The sequence below is a fragment of the Chiloscyllium plagiosum genome, unplaced genomic scaffold (genome assembly GCF_037043375.1).
Source record: "Chiloscyllium plagiosum isolate Xiang-an unplaced genomic scaffold, Cpla_swu_hap1 HiC_scaffold_11, whole genome shotgun sequence".
NCBI lineage: Eukaryota > Metazoa > Chordata > Chondrichthyes > Orectolobiformes > Hemiscylliidae > Chiloscyllium > Chiloscyllium plagiosum.
Genome location: NW_028270149.1, coordinates 27337899 through 27353868, shown reverse-complemented (window position 1 = coordinate 27353868; position 15970 = coordinate 27337899). Strand labels below are relative to the sequence as shown.

The window sequence follows — 15970 nt, the reverse complement described above, 5'->3', positions numbered from 1 at the left end:
GATAAAGAAGGTCCACAAGCAATATGTGCTTTGTCTGTTTGAGTTTTCATCGAGCTTGGAGAAACACAGGGGCAGTGCCAGCTTTTGTGAAACTAGCTATAAGCAAACAAGCTAAAATTGCCAGTGAGCTGGTGTTTGAACAGTTTTCAGAATCCAGGAGAGCAGAATTTCAATCAGGTGAGTGAACTACCAGATTGTGAGCAGTCAGCGAGACAATCCATGATACAGCAGCTTTTGAGGGAGTTCATAAATTAGGTTTTCAAATATTAGAACTTCTTGTGACATTTTAATGAGATTCAGTGACTCAAGTGTCGCAAACATCTGAAATGCCCATCACATCTGTGTTGACTGAATTTGCTATTTGTTATTCTTCATGGGCTGTCTGACTGTACAGAGTTTGTTACCCATATTTATCTCAGGGTAATTATAAGTGGACACTAAAACATATACAATATATGTTGTAGTAATGTTCCACATTTGTAAAATAAAGTTTATTGTTGTTTGCTCAAAACCATGTAATCTAATAGCTTTAATCTCTTTAGGAGGTCCTACAGTCTCACACTTGTCTACTTTCAAAAAAAAGGTTACTGGTCCAAAGCCAGACCATAACATAAATTTGGCAGTCTGGTCTGGGATCATAACACAACAGCAAGGTATTCATTGGTGCAGCTATGTGTTATTATGTTGTAATGAGCAATAAGACAAATTATAGATAAAAGCAAATTATTTTCATTACAGTAACAATAAAAGGCAATCTATAAATGATCATTCAGCACATCAATTTTTTTTTTAAGTTAACTAATTATAAGGACTGACAAATGATGTATCATATTTGATTAGGCCAGGTAGTGTATTCAAATATCACTGCATCAGTTTAAGAATTTTTGAAATCAGTTTTCAAAGCATACTGATTAAAAAGCTGGTATCAATAAAATAGATCCCAGAAGAAAAATCCAAATAATTCATCAATCCCTTGGTATGGAAGGAAACCTTCCACCATTTACCAGTCTCCTCAGCATGCAACTCCAATCCACATCAAACACATCAATGTCATTGTCTCCTAAAGTAGAGGGTGAATTGGTGCATTAAGTCTCTCAGTTAAGGATGGCAATTAATGTCAACCTTATCAATGGCATCTACAGTCTGAGTATAAACAAAAGAAATCCTAGCCACTCTTATATTTAATTGTAAGCTGAGGGCACTTTTGTACTGTTGCTTATAAAATGGCACTCTTACATCAGTGACCTTAGTGAAATTGTACTCGCTCAATGATCCAATTGCTGCAAAACTGTCAGACACAGATGAAACCAGATTGTTTTACCATATTTTTACCAGACTGCTCTTTAATATTTAAAGATGAGATGTGCGCCGGTGAAAAGCAAAGCAGGAAACATGTCACTTCCATGTCTTGTGCCAACACTGATAGCACTGAAAGCAGTTGTTGTTATGATTAGAAAGTCCAAGAAACCACATTACTTTGCGAATGTCAAGACACTATTCACGCAATATGAGGCTAACAAACACAGCAGCATGACCTCCAGCATTTTTGAGCTGCGAATCAGGAAACTGGACAAAATGTAACAATAAAAAGAAAGAATATCAACCTGAAGGCCAAGAATCTGCCTAATGCCTGCTGCTTATCAGCCTGTTTCCCCAACTGAAGCTGCAAAGACTGGGAGAGGTCGTAGGATTTCACAACACCATGAAAATATAGAAAAATAAAGTGCTTGACTGCACTGAAAACATGATGGAACCATTCGAAAATAGCTTGCTATGCAAAACAAAGTTTCCAGTGTTAACACCCAATGTTTCTCTATGCTTTTACTGTAAAGACTCAGGCCACAATAAGGTATACAAATTGAACAATAGTTTTCACATGACTTGAGAGGCCATTTGTAGGCAAATTGGGTTGACTCACAATCCTACTTAAATTTTAGGTAGACTGATTAAACTATTCATGGTTTTGTTATAAATGTGAAGCATTAGGTGGACATGTAGTGTTTCTTTAATTAATATTATGGCACAGTAGATTAAAACACTGCCCTTTCAATGAAAAATACAGGAGGGAATGCCAGGAGCAGTTTCAGGCATACCTAAAAATCAGATTAAAACAGTGTCCTGGAGAAACACAGCAAGTCAACAGATGCTGCCAGTTGCTGTGTTTCTCTAGTAGTGTTTTTATTTCAGGTTTTCAGTAGTCACAGTTCTGTGTTTACCCCAAAACTGAGATCAACATGAGTGAAGATACAAAACAGAATCATCTACAAGTGGCATAAACAAGTCAGAGACAAGAGCAAATCAATTCCACAATCAACAGATTAGAACAAAGCCCTACAGGCTTGCCACATCCATTCATGAATGATGGTAGACAATTTAAGAACTCAGGAGGAGAAGGCTCCATAAGTATCCCCAGCTGCAATCTTGGGGTAGCCCAGCATATCAATGCAAAAAGTAAGACTGAAGCTATGGGAGTGGATGATATACCTTGACATCCTCTAGAGGTCCATGGCATCGCAGCTGCTACGGTAGCACAAGATATTTTTTAAAAATGGCCAGGGATAATGGATATTGTTAAGGATGTGGGTCTTGACAATAGAATGTTCACATTATATAAAATAATTAGTCCCAGATTAATTATTGCACAGTTCAAGAAACAAAGGAAACATAACTCCATAAAGGTTTGTGTGGGACACCCAAGTATAACACCATTGAATTAAACTTCCATGCATGTGGATCATTTGGTAATTCAGTACAAATATATACAAACAATGCATCTGTATTGTTTTAAAACTTAGCTTATTTACTCTATAATTGCAACATAAAACTTGTGTTGACTATTTTTTTTGCTTTGATTTGTTTTATTCAGCTTTGTTTTTATTTGAAAGCAGGAATGAGAATGGAGCTGAAAATGTGTTGCTGGTAAAGCACAGCAGGTCAGGCAGCATCCAAGGAACAGGAGAATCGACGTTTCGGGCATAAGCCCTTCATCAGGAGAATGGAACCAAGAGACCCCAGTCCCATCCAGGTGGATGACAGTGGTAAGACGGAGAAAGATAGTGTGGTCAAAACAGCAAGCTCTTGGATTTAATTCCCATCTTTGTTACTTGATCTCATCTAGGATGATGAGAGTACAACAACTGTCCTCACTTACATAGTTTAAGCAGTGTTGAGAATAAACTGGGTTTCTGCTTTTGCTTGCTTTCTAATGAAATGCTGTTAGAAAGTGCACCATGATGCAGGTGAGAACAATGCAAGGGTCAAGAAGACTAGCAACACTCACTTTCTACACAGATACATGAATGTCCATTGGAACATGACATCAAGGGTAACCAGCACTAACACAATCACATGCAAGGCAGGTTCAAGTTCCTAAATCGCCTACATCCTATGTCCCAGCAGAAAAACATAAAATTTGGAACATTTCATTCAGCTTAAAATACAGACCTAAAACATGAGCAACACAAGATCAGGAACAAATAAATTTATTTACTGAAGTCTGTTTCAAACAGCATGGTATACAAAGCAAATGAAAAAGTGATAATAAGTGTCAGATTTCATATTAAAATCACAGACTTTAGACCTCAGGGTGTGCTGTTGTCAAATACTACCTACAAAATACTGAATATCAGTACCATATGCAATGGCCATAAGCTTCTTTACGAGAGGATGATCGCAGGTGCCCTTTCCCTCTTTTTGTTACTTTGGTCACAATGCTTCACACAGTTCTTGTACGTTTTATTCCTTAATCGCTTCCACCATTTAATTCCAGAATTAAATCCAAAGCAGTGTCAATTCATCAATTTCCTATTTAAGACCATGAATTAACTGGCCCAGTCCTGGAAGCGGAAACAATCACTTGCAATTTTCCACACGGTATTTTGTGGGGCTACTTGTGCTGTGAGCAAGAAATTTTGATTGAAGTATCGCTGTTTATTTCCTTCAAATTTCACTGTTCCACAGGTGACCACAAGCACAGTGGTCTGCCCTTGAGTAGCTTGTTCTAGATAGACAAGACAGCACAGCTGAATCAGTAAATCACAAAACAACCTTCAAGCTAAACAGTTACAAAGCTGACAGTTACTCAATGACCAGATACCCTCCACCTTTTTTTAAGCAAAATTGTGTCTCTAATACATTGAAGATTACAGAAATTTTACATGGGGAAAAGCTTTCCTTAAAATGCTTTGCTTTCATTTGCTTGATACCTGGTCTTCAATACATCAGTAGATTGACAGGTTAGAACAGCACAATGCAAAAATTGGTTTTCACAATCATTTAGCTGCCATCCTACCATGCCTTACTGAACAGAATGGAAAATAAATCATTTGAATTGAAAATATTCATATCAGTTTGAAGAGATGAAGAGAAAAATAAAATGAATCCCTTTCATCTTCACAGCCAATTTCAAAAAAAAGGAAAAAATGTTCTCATTTGGAAAAGATCAAGATGTTGGACACAACTATTGCTCCTTTTGTACAAACACTATAAACTGCCTTGAATGTTTTATCTTGATAAAACAATCTCTTCAAGAGTACATTTTTGCAAACACCTGAGAAATGTGTGTTGGAGAGTTAAGATTGTTTGTAATCATCCTGCTACAAAACAAAGATTAATAAAATACATGTGCATTGGTCATTTACACTACTTCACTAATGGAGTGCAAACAAAGTAGCCCACTGGTAAAGCAACCCTTTGTTTTTAGATACAAGATAATAAACACTGCTCAAGTATCTCATGACTATCAAAGAAGTGTTTCTAGTATTAATATCAACTGTGAAAGGGATGAACGAATTCAGGAGCAGAGACAAGAAAAACATGTATTTTTATAAATAAGTAAAAATGATAAAGGGAAACTAAATTAATAAACAAACCAGACCACGGACACAACGAAGAAAGTTTTGTTCTTTTCAGTTACATTGTTTTTCCACATGCTATCCAATTTTTATTGGTTTTTTTGCCAAGGATGATGGGGCAGTGGACTTCAAGTCAGGAGCTCAGATTACTACTCTGCAAGACATGGGTTCAAATTAGGGTACAACAACAGACAGAATGTGAATCCAATTTATGCATTTGAATGTAAATGATGACCATTAAACAGGTTAGAACAGCACAAAAAACACCTCATACCACATACCACATACTGACCCTGAATGCCTTCTGAAAAGCCGCTTAGTTGCATGGAGTGGAACTAGAAATATCACCTGCTATTGACAGGTTGGAAAAGACTGAACATTCAACCCCACTGACTCTGCAAAATCCTCCTTACTAATGATGTGGTTGTGGGTAGGTACACAGAACTAGGAAGCTGATTTGCAGACATTCCGTCTCCTGTCTAAGTGTTACCGTCAGTGTTTTGGAACCGCCTGTGAACCGCTGCTCGACCATCTCTTCTGCAATTTTATTCGGTTCTGTGTCTGCTGCTTTCGGTTGTTCATTGTAGAAGCCAGTATATTGGGTCCAGGTCAATGTGCTTGTTGATAGAGTCAGTGGATGAGTACCACGCTTCTGAGTTCTTTGGCTGTCCTCTGTTTAGCTTGTTCTATAATAGTTGTGTTGTCCCAGTCGAACTTGTGGTCCTTGTTGTCTGTGTGTATGGCTACTGGGGACAGCTGGTAGTGGCATTTAGTGACTTGTTGGGTGTTCGTGGATGCGGATTGTTAGTTGTCTGCCTGTTTGTCTGATATAGTGTTTCGGGCAGTTTTTCCATGGAATCCTGTAATTTACATTAGCTTCGCACATGATGGGTATAGGGTCTTTTGTCCTGGCGATTCATTGTCCGAGCGTAGCTGTCATGAATCCTAGTGGTCGGAAAAGTCTGGCTGTCAGTTCAGAGATGTTTTTTATATGATAGCTTTGCTATTGAGTTAGGTCGTGGCATGTCGTCATGTTGTTTGTTTGGCATTTGTGGATAAAGTTGCTGGGATATCTATTCTTGGCAAAGACACTGTAGAGGTGTTCTTCTTCCCTTCATAGGTCAGGAGTGCTGCAGGGTGTTGTAGCCCTTTTGAATAGGATTCTAATGCTTCTTGTATGTTTGGGTGGTTGCGGCTGTAATTCAGAACCTGGTCGGTGTGTGTGGCTTTCCTGTATACCTCTATCGCATTCACCATTGTGTTCTCTGTACCATCACATCCAGGAGGGGGAGTTGATTGGTGGTTTCCTCCTTGCTCGTAAATCTGATCCCCAAGTGTAAAATGATAATCCGGTGTGTGTTCTCAATTTCTGTTTTCTTAATGATAACAAAAATGTTGTCTATGTATCTGATGCAGAGTTTGGGTTGAATTTGTGGTAGGGCTGTTTGTCCCAATCTTAGCATCTCTGCTTCTTCTGAGTCCAGAGATGGGTGAGCCCATGGGTGTTCCATTGATCTGCTCGTATATTTGGTTGTTGAACGTGAAGTGTGTGGTCAAGCACAGGTCTGGTAGTTTGAGTACGCAGGCCTTGTTGATAGGTTCCCCGTTGTGTTGTCCGATCTGTTTGTGCAGGAGGTTGGCAATTGTTGCTCTGGCTAGAGTTTTGTCAGTTGAAGTAAACAGTGCCCTTACCTTGAATGAGACCATTGCTTCGATTTGGCTATGTTTACGTTCTTGGTGTTGTCTAGGAATTCCTGTGATGACTATAATGAATGTGTGGATACAGTGATAAGATCTATTAGCTTTTGTTGGAGTTCTTTTGCCAGTTTATGCGATGGCGCTCCTGGGAACGCCACAATGGGTCTAAGTGGTAAGTCTGGTTTGTATACTTTGGGTAATCCGTAAAATCTTAAGAGTTTTGTTACTTTCTGATTTCATCCTTTAGGTCAATCCTGATTACTAATCCTTTAAGGTTCCATAGGATATAGTTTATTCTATTGGTTAGCTGTGGTGTGAGGCCAAACTCCCTCTTTAGGCAGGTGTCAATATCTGCAAGTAGTTTCTCTGCTTTCTGTGTATATAGAGTCTTGTCCATGATAACCGCTGTTCTGCCCTTGTCTGCTGGTACTATGATTATGTTCTTGTTATTTTTGAATGTTTTTAGGGCTTCTCTCTCTTTGGTGTTGAGGTTGTTTTCCTTGTTAGTATGGGTACAATGGTTTGTCTGACTGCTTGCTATATCTCTTTGGTTAGACTGTTAGTTCTGAGCGTACATTCTACTGCAGCATTCTGGTGTTGTTTTTGCATCCCTGTGGTGGTAGTTGAGTCCCATGGCTAGTACGGCTTTTCTATTGAAGAACAGAAATCGAGAACACACAGCTGATCATCAACAGGGATCAGATTTACGAGAGAGGAGGAAACTAACAATCAACTCCCATTCCTGGATGTGATGGCACAAAGAACACAGAACGGTGAATACACCACAAAGGTGTACAGGAAAGCCACACACACACACAGACCAGGTCCTGAATTACAACAGCAACCACCCAAACACACACAAGAGAAGCTGCATTAGGGCCCTGCTCAAAAGAGCTATGATACACTGCGGAACTCCCAACCAATGAAGGGAAGAACACCACCTCTACAGAGTATTCGCCAAGAATGGATATCCCAGCAAACTCATCCGCAGACACCTAACAAACAAACAACGCGACGAGGACATGCCACGACCTATCTCACCAGCAATGCTACCTTACATAAAAAAAATCTCGGAAATGACAGCCAGACTTCTCCAACCACTAGGATTCATGACAGCCACATTCAGACAACGACTCACCAGGACAAAAGACCCTATACTCATCATGTGCAAGACTAATGTAATTTACAGGATTCCATGGAAAGACTACCCAAAACACTATAATCGGACAAACAGACATACAACTAACAATCCGCATCCATGAACACCCAACAAGTCACTAAATGCCACGACCAGCTGTCCCCAGCAGCCATACACACAGACAACAAGGACCACAAATTCGACTGGGACAACACAACTGTTACAGGACAAGCTAAACAGAGGACAGCCAAAGAACTCCTAGAAGCGTGGCACTCATCCACTGACTATCAACAAGCGCATTGACCTGGACCCAATATCCCGGCCACTACAACGAACAACTGGAGCTGGCAACCGGAAGCAGCAGAAACAGAACCAAATAAATTCCAGAAGACATTGTACAGCAGCGTTTCACAGGAGGCTCCAAAGCACTGAAGATAACACCTAGACAGGGGACAAAAAAAAAAATCTACAAATTGACTTCCCAGCTCAGTGAATATACCCACAACCACAACAACCGGCACCCTAGCTACTAACCTTTACACAAACCTTGAATCTCCTTCCTAATGTCTGGAGGCTGGTGCCAAAATTGGGAGAGCTGCTCCAGACATTAATCAAGCAACAGCTTGACATAACCATACTATACAATGTCCAAGATACTACTACCACCATACCTTAGCATGTCTTGCCTCACCAGAGGTGAGGCAGTGGTATACAGTTGAAAAGGAGGTTCCCCAAGAAACCTTAACATTTGGATCCACAAAGTCTCAAATACGGTCAAACAGAAGCCAGGAAACCACCTGATTATTACATACGGTCAGGGTCTGCTAATAACGCGATAGTTCCATTCTCACGTGATCTCACATTAAGAAAATCACGCAATAGCCGCACCATTTAAATTAATTATAGCCAATACAGGTAAAGAAAGTTTGCATTCTACAAATAACTGCCTAAATTTTTTAATTATGTTAAAGCTAATCGCATTGAAAAAACATAGGTTATAGCAGAACTGACTTTACAGCTCTCCCTCATCTAACATGTTGGACACACCTGAAGGAGGCACAGAGGATGCCAAGGGTACCAAATGTACTCCGGTGGGGGAATTCAATGTTTATCATGAAGAGTGGCTCAGTGACACTAGGACTGAGCAAGCTGACCAACTCCTAAAAGACAGAGCAATAGGACTGAGTCTGCAGCAGGCAGTAAGGGAACAGAGAAGGAAACAAACCTATTTGACCTCATCCTCACACATCTAATGTCACAGATATATCTGTAAACAGCATTGGCAGACTGATCACCACAGTCCTATCACATTGAGGATACTTCCATTGCGTTTTAGATTAGATTCCGTCCAGTGTGGGAACAGGCCCCTCCAGCCCAACCGGTCCACACCGACCCTCCGAACAATAGCCCACCCTCTCCGACCAATGCACCTAACACTATGGGCAATTTAACATGGCCACTTCACATGACCTGCACATCTTTTGTGACTGTGGGTGAAAACCAGAGCACCTGGAGGAAACCCACACAGACATGGGGAGAATGTGCAAACTCCACACAGACAGTTGCCAGAGGTGGGAATTGAACCCAGATCCCTGGTGCTGTGAGGCAGCAGTACTAACCACTGTGCCACCTGTGTTGTGGCACTTAGCACTGCAAGTGGCATGCGCTTCAAACAGCACTAGCAATACAAAACTGGAGATTCATGAAGCACTTCAGTAGAACTTTATTCAACCACAATCTATGATCATACACCTAAACATACCCCCCCAGGTTACAGTGACCAAACTAGGAAATACCCTTGTTCAATGTAGAGTATAAGGCAGCATGTCAGGAGCAGCACCATGCATACCTAAAAATGAGATGTCACCTGGTGAAGTTACATTGGTCTAATCGCAGGCCATAACAAAACAGTAGCACATGATGGACAGATCGAAGTGATCCAACAGCTCAAATTTAAGCTCGGCAGTGCTGCCATATCTAGTCCTGAACGGTCAGGGATAATTAAATAACTGGAAGAGGAGGTTCCACAAATATCCCAATTCTCACTAATGGGCAAGTCTAAAACAAAAGACAAGACGGAAGCATGTGTGGACTTCTTCAGCCAGAAATGCCAAGTGAATAATCTACTGTAGCTTCCTCCTCAAATCCTCAGCGTCACAGATGTCAGTCGTCAGCCAACTTGATCCATGCTATATGATATCAACAAGCAACTAAAGACAATGGATATTGCAAAGGCTCTGACAACAGTTTCAGGACAGCTACAACACAGGCACCTACTCAGTAAAATTGGAAAATTGCTGATGGGCAATTATGGATTAGCAAAAAAATACTGGCTGAACCAGCAATGCCCACGTTCTATAAGTGAATGAACAAATAAAGCAGTAAGGATGAAACAATCCATGGGCAATCTACACATCTATTTTTCTTGTTATTAAAGCCACCAACTTCCAAATTAAAAAATACTCAGGACTGCTCGTAAGATTACTGAATCGAGCAATGCTTAACATTTACGTTTGATTCAGTTCTGGTCAGGAATAACTGTAGCATACCATGAACAGGTTGACAATCCAGCATGTTTACTTGAAATTCACTAGAAGGCAACATTTCAAAAAATTCAGCGAGTGCTTGATGGCCTGATATTGCATTTCCATTCCACACTAGGTTCGCTGTATCCAGGTATAATTTTGTTAAGACCTGAAAAACAAAATCAAAATGCAAAAACTGAAGAGAAATGGCAATTTGAATATAAACCAAACATTCGGGAGATGCTGACCATATTAATGATACTTTAGCAACTTTCACTCTGAGGTAAAAGAAAGAACTCATTGGGTTGTGACATTTATAAAGCTGAGTTCTAGATAGCCATTTTAGTAGGAAGGCAAGATGAAACAAAATGCATAAACCAAATGTAAAACAAAAGCACCATCAACTTTCAACTACTTAAAGACAAATCCCAGTTTCAGAGTGGATAATGGGATGTTGGAAAAGACAGTAAAATCAAGCAAATAATGAACTCTGTAAAAATTACAATGAGCTAAAAGATAAATTTAATGTTAGGTAAAACTAAACTGAAAACAGAGCACAAGAGTGAGTAGAAGGAACAAAATTAGGAAGGAGAAGAAAAGGATAAACTTCAAGTGCACTTTTAACTTTAAAAAAAGAGTCAACACTGGCAAAATTACTCTCTGGACCTGCAGTAACAGAGCCACTTATAACATAGAACCAAAATAACTGCAGATGCTGTAAACCAGAAACAAAAACAGAAGTTGCTGAAAAAACTCAGCAGGTCTGACATCACCTGTGAAGATAAATTACAATTAACATTGCGGGTCCAGTGACCCTTCTTCAGAACTGATGGTAGCTAGGAAAATGTCAGTTTAAATGCAGAAGGTGGGGTAATAAATGATACGTGAGGACAGAGCCTAAAGAGAGACAAGAACAGGTGGGTAGTCATGATTTGGAGATGCCGGTTTTGGACTGGGGTGTACAAAGGTTTAAAAAAAAAATCACAACACCAGGTTATAATTAAACAGGTTTAATTGGAAGCACTAGCTTTCGGAGTGCTGTTCCTTCATCAGGTGGTGTGGAGTACACAATTGTAAGACAAAGAATTTATAGCAAAATTTACAGAGTGATGTCACAGAAATTGTAATTAACAATTGGTACTTCAGGGATCATAGCAATCCTTGGTACTGAGACAAGACATGCCTGGAGAGACCATTTGCATGTTGATATCAAGCAGTCTCCTATACACAGTTATATCTGTTGCAATAAATAGGACAGGCAGATGGGAGTACAAGAATTCATGGCTGAAGGGTTCATACACGAGGGAAGCCTTTAGGTTCCTGTTACATGTCCACAAACGTGAGAAAAGAAATGTCAAACTATAAAATTTTAACTGGACTAGACTAGGTAAATGCAGGAAGAATGTTCCTCAGAGTGGTGAATCTGTGGAATTCTCTGCCACCAAAAGCAGTTGAGGGCAAACGTTGAATGTTTTCAAGAGGAGGTACATGTAGTTCTTAGGGCTAAAGGGATCAATGGTATAGGGTAAAAGTGGGAATAAGGTAGTGAGTTAGCTGATTAACCATGACCATACTGAATGGTGGAGCTGGTTCAAAGGGCCAAATGGCCTACTCCTGTTCCCATTTTCTATGTTTCTATGGAAGGCTGAGAGGGGCAGAATTCTAACGTATATAGGACAGCATTTTAAGCCAGCTGGTAGGAGCCCCTACAAGAGGGGGCACTGCTGGACCTAGTTTTGGGGAATGTAGCTGGTAAAGGGGTAGAGCAGTCAGTCCGGGAGCATTCCAGTGACAATGACTGTAACTCTAAGATTTAGGGTGATTATAGAGAAGGTAGTCTTCTCAAAAGAAAATGGTGAACGGGAGAAGATTGTGGCTGAAGAGCTGCTCTTGGCTTTGAAGCTTTTTCAGTACTCAGCTGGATCTACTCACTTCCTTGGGGCAGGAACTGCTGCTTTTCTTTAACAAGCTTTGCATTGTTTTTGGAACTTTATATAAAAGATCAAAAACAAAGATACTTTAAAAGGTTGAAAGGAGATTGCTTCAGGTCAGCAACTGTATGGCAAGGTCAGAGACTGAAGAACTGCCTAAGGCTTAGAGATTGGCTTTTTATGAAGCAGCTACCAAGTGTAGTTTCACAGCTGTCAGACTGAGAATTTGCTCTGGAAATCGGGTTTTACTAAAATAACAAACGTGCATTGCAATTTCACAGCCAACATTGGACTTCTAATATCCAGCTTCACATTCAGCTGCAAAGGTATCAGTGACTGCAAAATCATTTCACTGCCTGAAACTACAGAAGAACTAAACTACATTGACTTTAAGACGTATAAAACTTCTAACCCGTCATCTGTTTTTTTTTCTTGTAAGGGTGAAGGCTTTTTACGTTTATACTGAGATCTGCCTTGATTGACTCTTAATATTAAGGATTGGAAATTATCCCAGAGCTCTGTTTTTGAGCTGCAAGATTGTGCTAATGCTGCCTTTTTGAGCAAGGTGCAATGTGTTGGTATTCAGGGGTCTGACCTAATCCCATTTGTCAGCATTAGGCCCATATCCCTCTAAACCCTTCCTATTTATATAGCCATCTATATGCCTTTTAAATATTGGAATTCTACCTGCCTCCACCACTTCCTCTGGTAGCTTGTTCCACATCTCAACCATCCTCTGCATGAAAATGTTACCCCTCAGTTCCTTTCTAAATCTTTCCCCTCTCACTTTAAAACTATACCCTCTAGTTTTCAACTTCCCAACTCTAGGGAAAAGACCATGGCTATTCACCCTATCCAGCACATACAATGCTTGCCTTTATTAGATATGGGGACAGAATACAAAAGCAGAGGATTTTGATGAAGCCGTATAGAACATTGGTTAAGCCACAGCTGGACTCTGCGTGAAGTTCTGGTCACTAGAAGGTTATGACTGCATTGGAAAGGGTGAAGAGATTTACAAGGAAGTTGCATGGCTGGAATGCCTCAGCTCTGAAGGGACACAACATGATCTGGGACTGTTTTCATTGGAGCAGAGAAGGCTGAAACGGAGACCTGATTGAGGTGTACAAAATTGAGGGGCACAGATAGGGTCTAAATAATGAAACCCTTTTCCCTCAGGAGAGGGGTCAATAACCATGGGGACACAGAGTTATGATAAAGATGTGGATCAGAAAGGATTTAAATCAATCTTTTCTGACCAAGAGGGTAATGGGTATCTGGAACTCTGCCTAAAAGGGTGGAGATGGCAAGAATTATCACAACATTTTAGTATTAAATGAACAGTTGAAATAAAATAACACATATGTCTGCAGACCAAATGCTGAGAAATAGGATTAGGGAGATATGTACTTGATGACCGACGGGGACACAAGGGGCGAAGGGCACTTTTCCACCACTGTAATACTCCAATGATTATGAATGCATGCCCATGAAAACCAGAAAGATATTTTTGGTGACATGTGCTATGTAACTAACAAACAGTAACAAAATCTGTTTTTCTGAGCTTCTGCTCTGCTGTCTCCTCTCCCCACTCAAAACAAATTGAATGGTAACAGTAGCAAGGAAAAGAAAAATGTGTTGTCCAGGGGGTTACTTACTCTCCTCCTCTTGTCCATTGTGTCATAATAAATGTTGACAAACTCATCTGCTGCTCTGCATGCCTGGTCCGCATGGGTTTTGAAGTCCTGAAAATTATAATTTTATGCAGAACTTAAAGAAAACATTAAAGGGATGGAGGGGGTGGGGGGGAAGGGTTATGGAAGTGGTGGGGGATTGGGGGGGGAAGAAAGAGTGTGGAAGTGATGGCAGGGTTGGGGGGGGGGGGGGGGAGGAGTGTGGGGGGGGAGGGGGAGGAGTGTGGGGGGGAAGGGGGAGGAGTGTGGGGGGGAAGGGGGAGGAGTGTGTGGGGGGGGGAGGAGTGTGGGGGGGAGGGGGAGGAGTGTGGGGGGGAGGGGGAGGAGTGTGGGGGGGGAGGGGGAGGAGTGTGGGGGGGGAGGGGGAGGAGTGTGGGGGGGGAGGGGGAGGAGTGTGGGGGGGGGAGGGGGAGGAGTGTGGGGGGGGAGGGGGAGGAGTGTGGGGGGGGAGGGGGAGGAGTGTGGGGGGGGAGGGGGAGGAGTGTGGGGGGGGGAGGGGGAGGAGTGTGGGGGGGGAGGGGGAGGAGTGTGGGGGGGAGGAATGTGGGGGGGGAGGGGGAGGAGTGTGGGGGGGGAGGGGGAGGAGTGTGGGGGGGAGGGGGAGGAGTGTGGGGAGGGGGAGGAGTGTGGGGGAGGAGGAGTGTGGGGGGGGAGGGGGAGCAGTGTGGGGGGGAGGGGGAGGAGTGTGGGGGGGGAGGAGTGTGGGGGGGGAGGGGGAGGAGTGTGGGGGGGGAGGGGGAGGTGTGGGGGGGAAGGGGGAGGAGTGTGGGGGGGGAGGAGTGTGGGGGGGGGGAGGAGTGTGGGGGGGGGGGGAGGAGTGTGGGGGGGGAGGGGGAGGAGTGTGGGGGGGGAGGGGGAGGAGTGTGGGGGGGGAGGGGGAGGAGTGTGGGGGGGGAGGGGGAGGAGTGTGGGGGGGGGAGGGGGAGGAGTGTGGGGGGGAGGGGGAGGAGTGTGGGGGGGGGAGGGGGAGGAGTGTGGGGGGGGGAGGGGGAGGAGTGTGGGGGGGGAGGGGGAGGATTGTGGGGGAGGATTGTGGGGGGGAGGGGGAGGATTGTGGGGGGGAGGGGGAGGATTGTGGGGGGGAGGGGGAGGATTGTGGGGGGAGGGGGAGGGGGAGGATTGGGGGGGGGGGAGGGGGAGGAGTGGGGGGGGGAGGGGGAGGAGTGTGGGGGGGGAGGGGGAGGAGTGTGGGGGGCGAGGGGGAGGAGTGTGGGGGGCGAGGGGGAGGAGTGTGGGGGGAGGGGGAGGATTGTGGGGGGGGAGGGGGAGGATTGTGGGGGGGGAGGGGGAGGATTGTGGGGAGGAGGGGAGGTGTGGGGGGAGGGGAGGAGTGTGGGGGGGGGGAGGAGAGGAAGATGTGGGTGAATGAAGAGAGGGATGTGGGGGGGGGGGGATGGATCGCACTAAAGCCCTCAGTGCGGCTCCGAGATTGTCAATTCAAACCGGTATTTCCGCTCTCACCAAAGAGCCGGCCATGAAGTACCAGAGGCCAACGGCCACGTTCCGGAGCCGCCGCCACTTTCCCTCCAAATAAACCTCCGGCTCCTTCCGCCTCCCAGACACAAACCGCCCCGCGCTCCAGTTCCGGTGTACAGCACCGATTAAAGGTCCGTACCAATCCCTGGAACCTCCGAGCCGCAACCTCCGTTCCGGCCTGGTGACTGGTGACTGCTCCCTCTCTGGGAGATTCTGGAATTACGCGGGGGCGGGCTCGATGGTCTGGACTTTTAAAAATCATCTCACAAACGAGTGAAAGCCAGATTCATTTAACGAATCACCAGATTTTTTAAAACCGGGATACACCATTATTGAGAATCAAGGATGAGTTGAAAATCACACAACACCAGGTTATAGTCCAACAGGTTTAATTGGAAGCACTAGCTTTCGGAGCGACGCTCCTTCATCAGGTGATTGTCAATTAAACCTGTTGGACTATAACCTGGTGTTGTGTGATTTTTGACTTTGTACACCCCAGTCCAACACCGGCATCTCCGAATCATGAGTTGAATATTATTATGCATTGATATCTGCAGACATGAATCATTTACTTCCAGTCACTGATCTAAACCAATCTACTTTCTTTATAGACATTGGCACATATACTCTGTACTTTGGTACTCTTTGTGCCTTT

The 15970-nt window shown here is 43.3% G+C and overlaps 1 protein-coding gene across 1 annotated transcript; it reads right to left on the bottom strand.

Annotated features, from left to right (window-relative positions):
- Positions 1–3466: 3466 nt before the first annotated feature.
- nxt2 (nuclear transport factor 2-like export factor 2) lies at positions 3467–15450 on the bottom strand. Its single transcript, XM_043704975.2, has 4 exons — positions 15301–15450; positions 13804–13890; positions 10239–10383; positions 3467–4000 (listed from the first exon to the last, which is right to left on the bottom strand). Exons 1-4 carry the CDS (start codon positions 15313–15315, stop codon positions 3822–3824), a joined length of 426 nt encoding a protein of 141 aa, XP_043560910.1. The 5' UTR covers positions 15316–15450; the 3' UTR covers positions 3467–3821.
- Between the last annotated feature and the right edge of the window lie 520 nt (positions 15451–15970).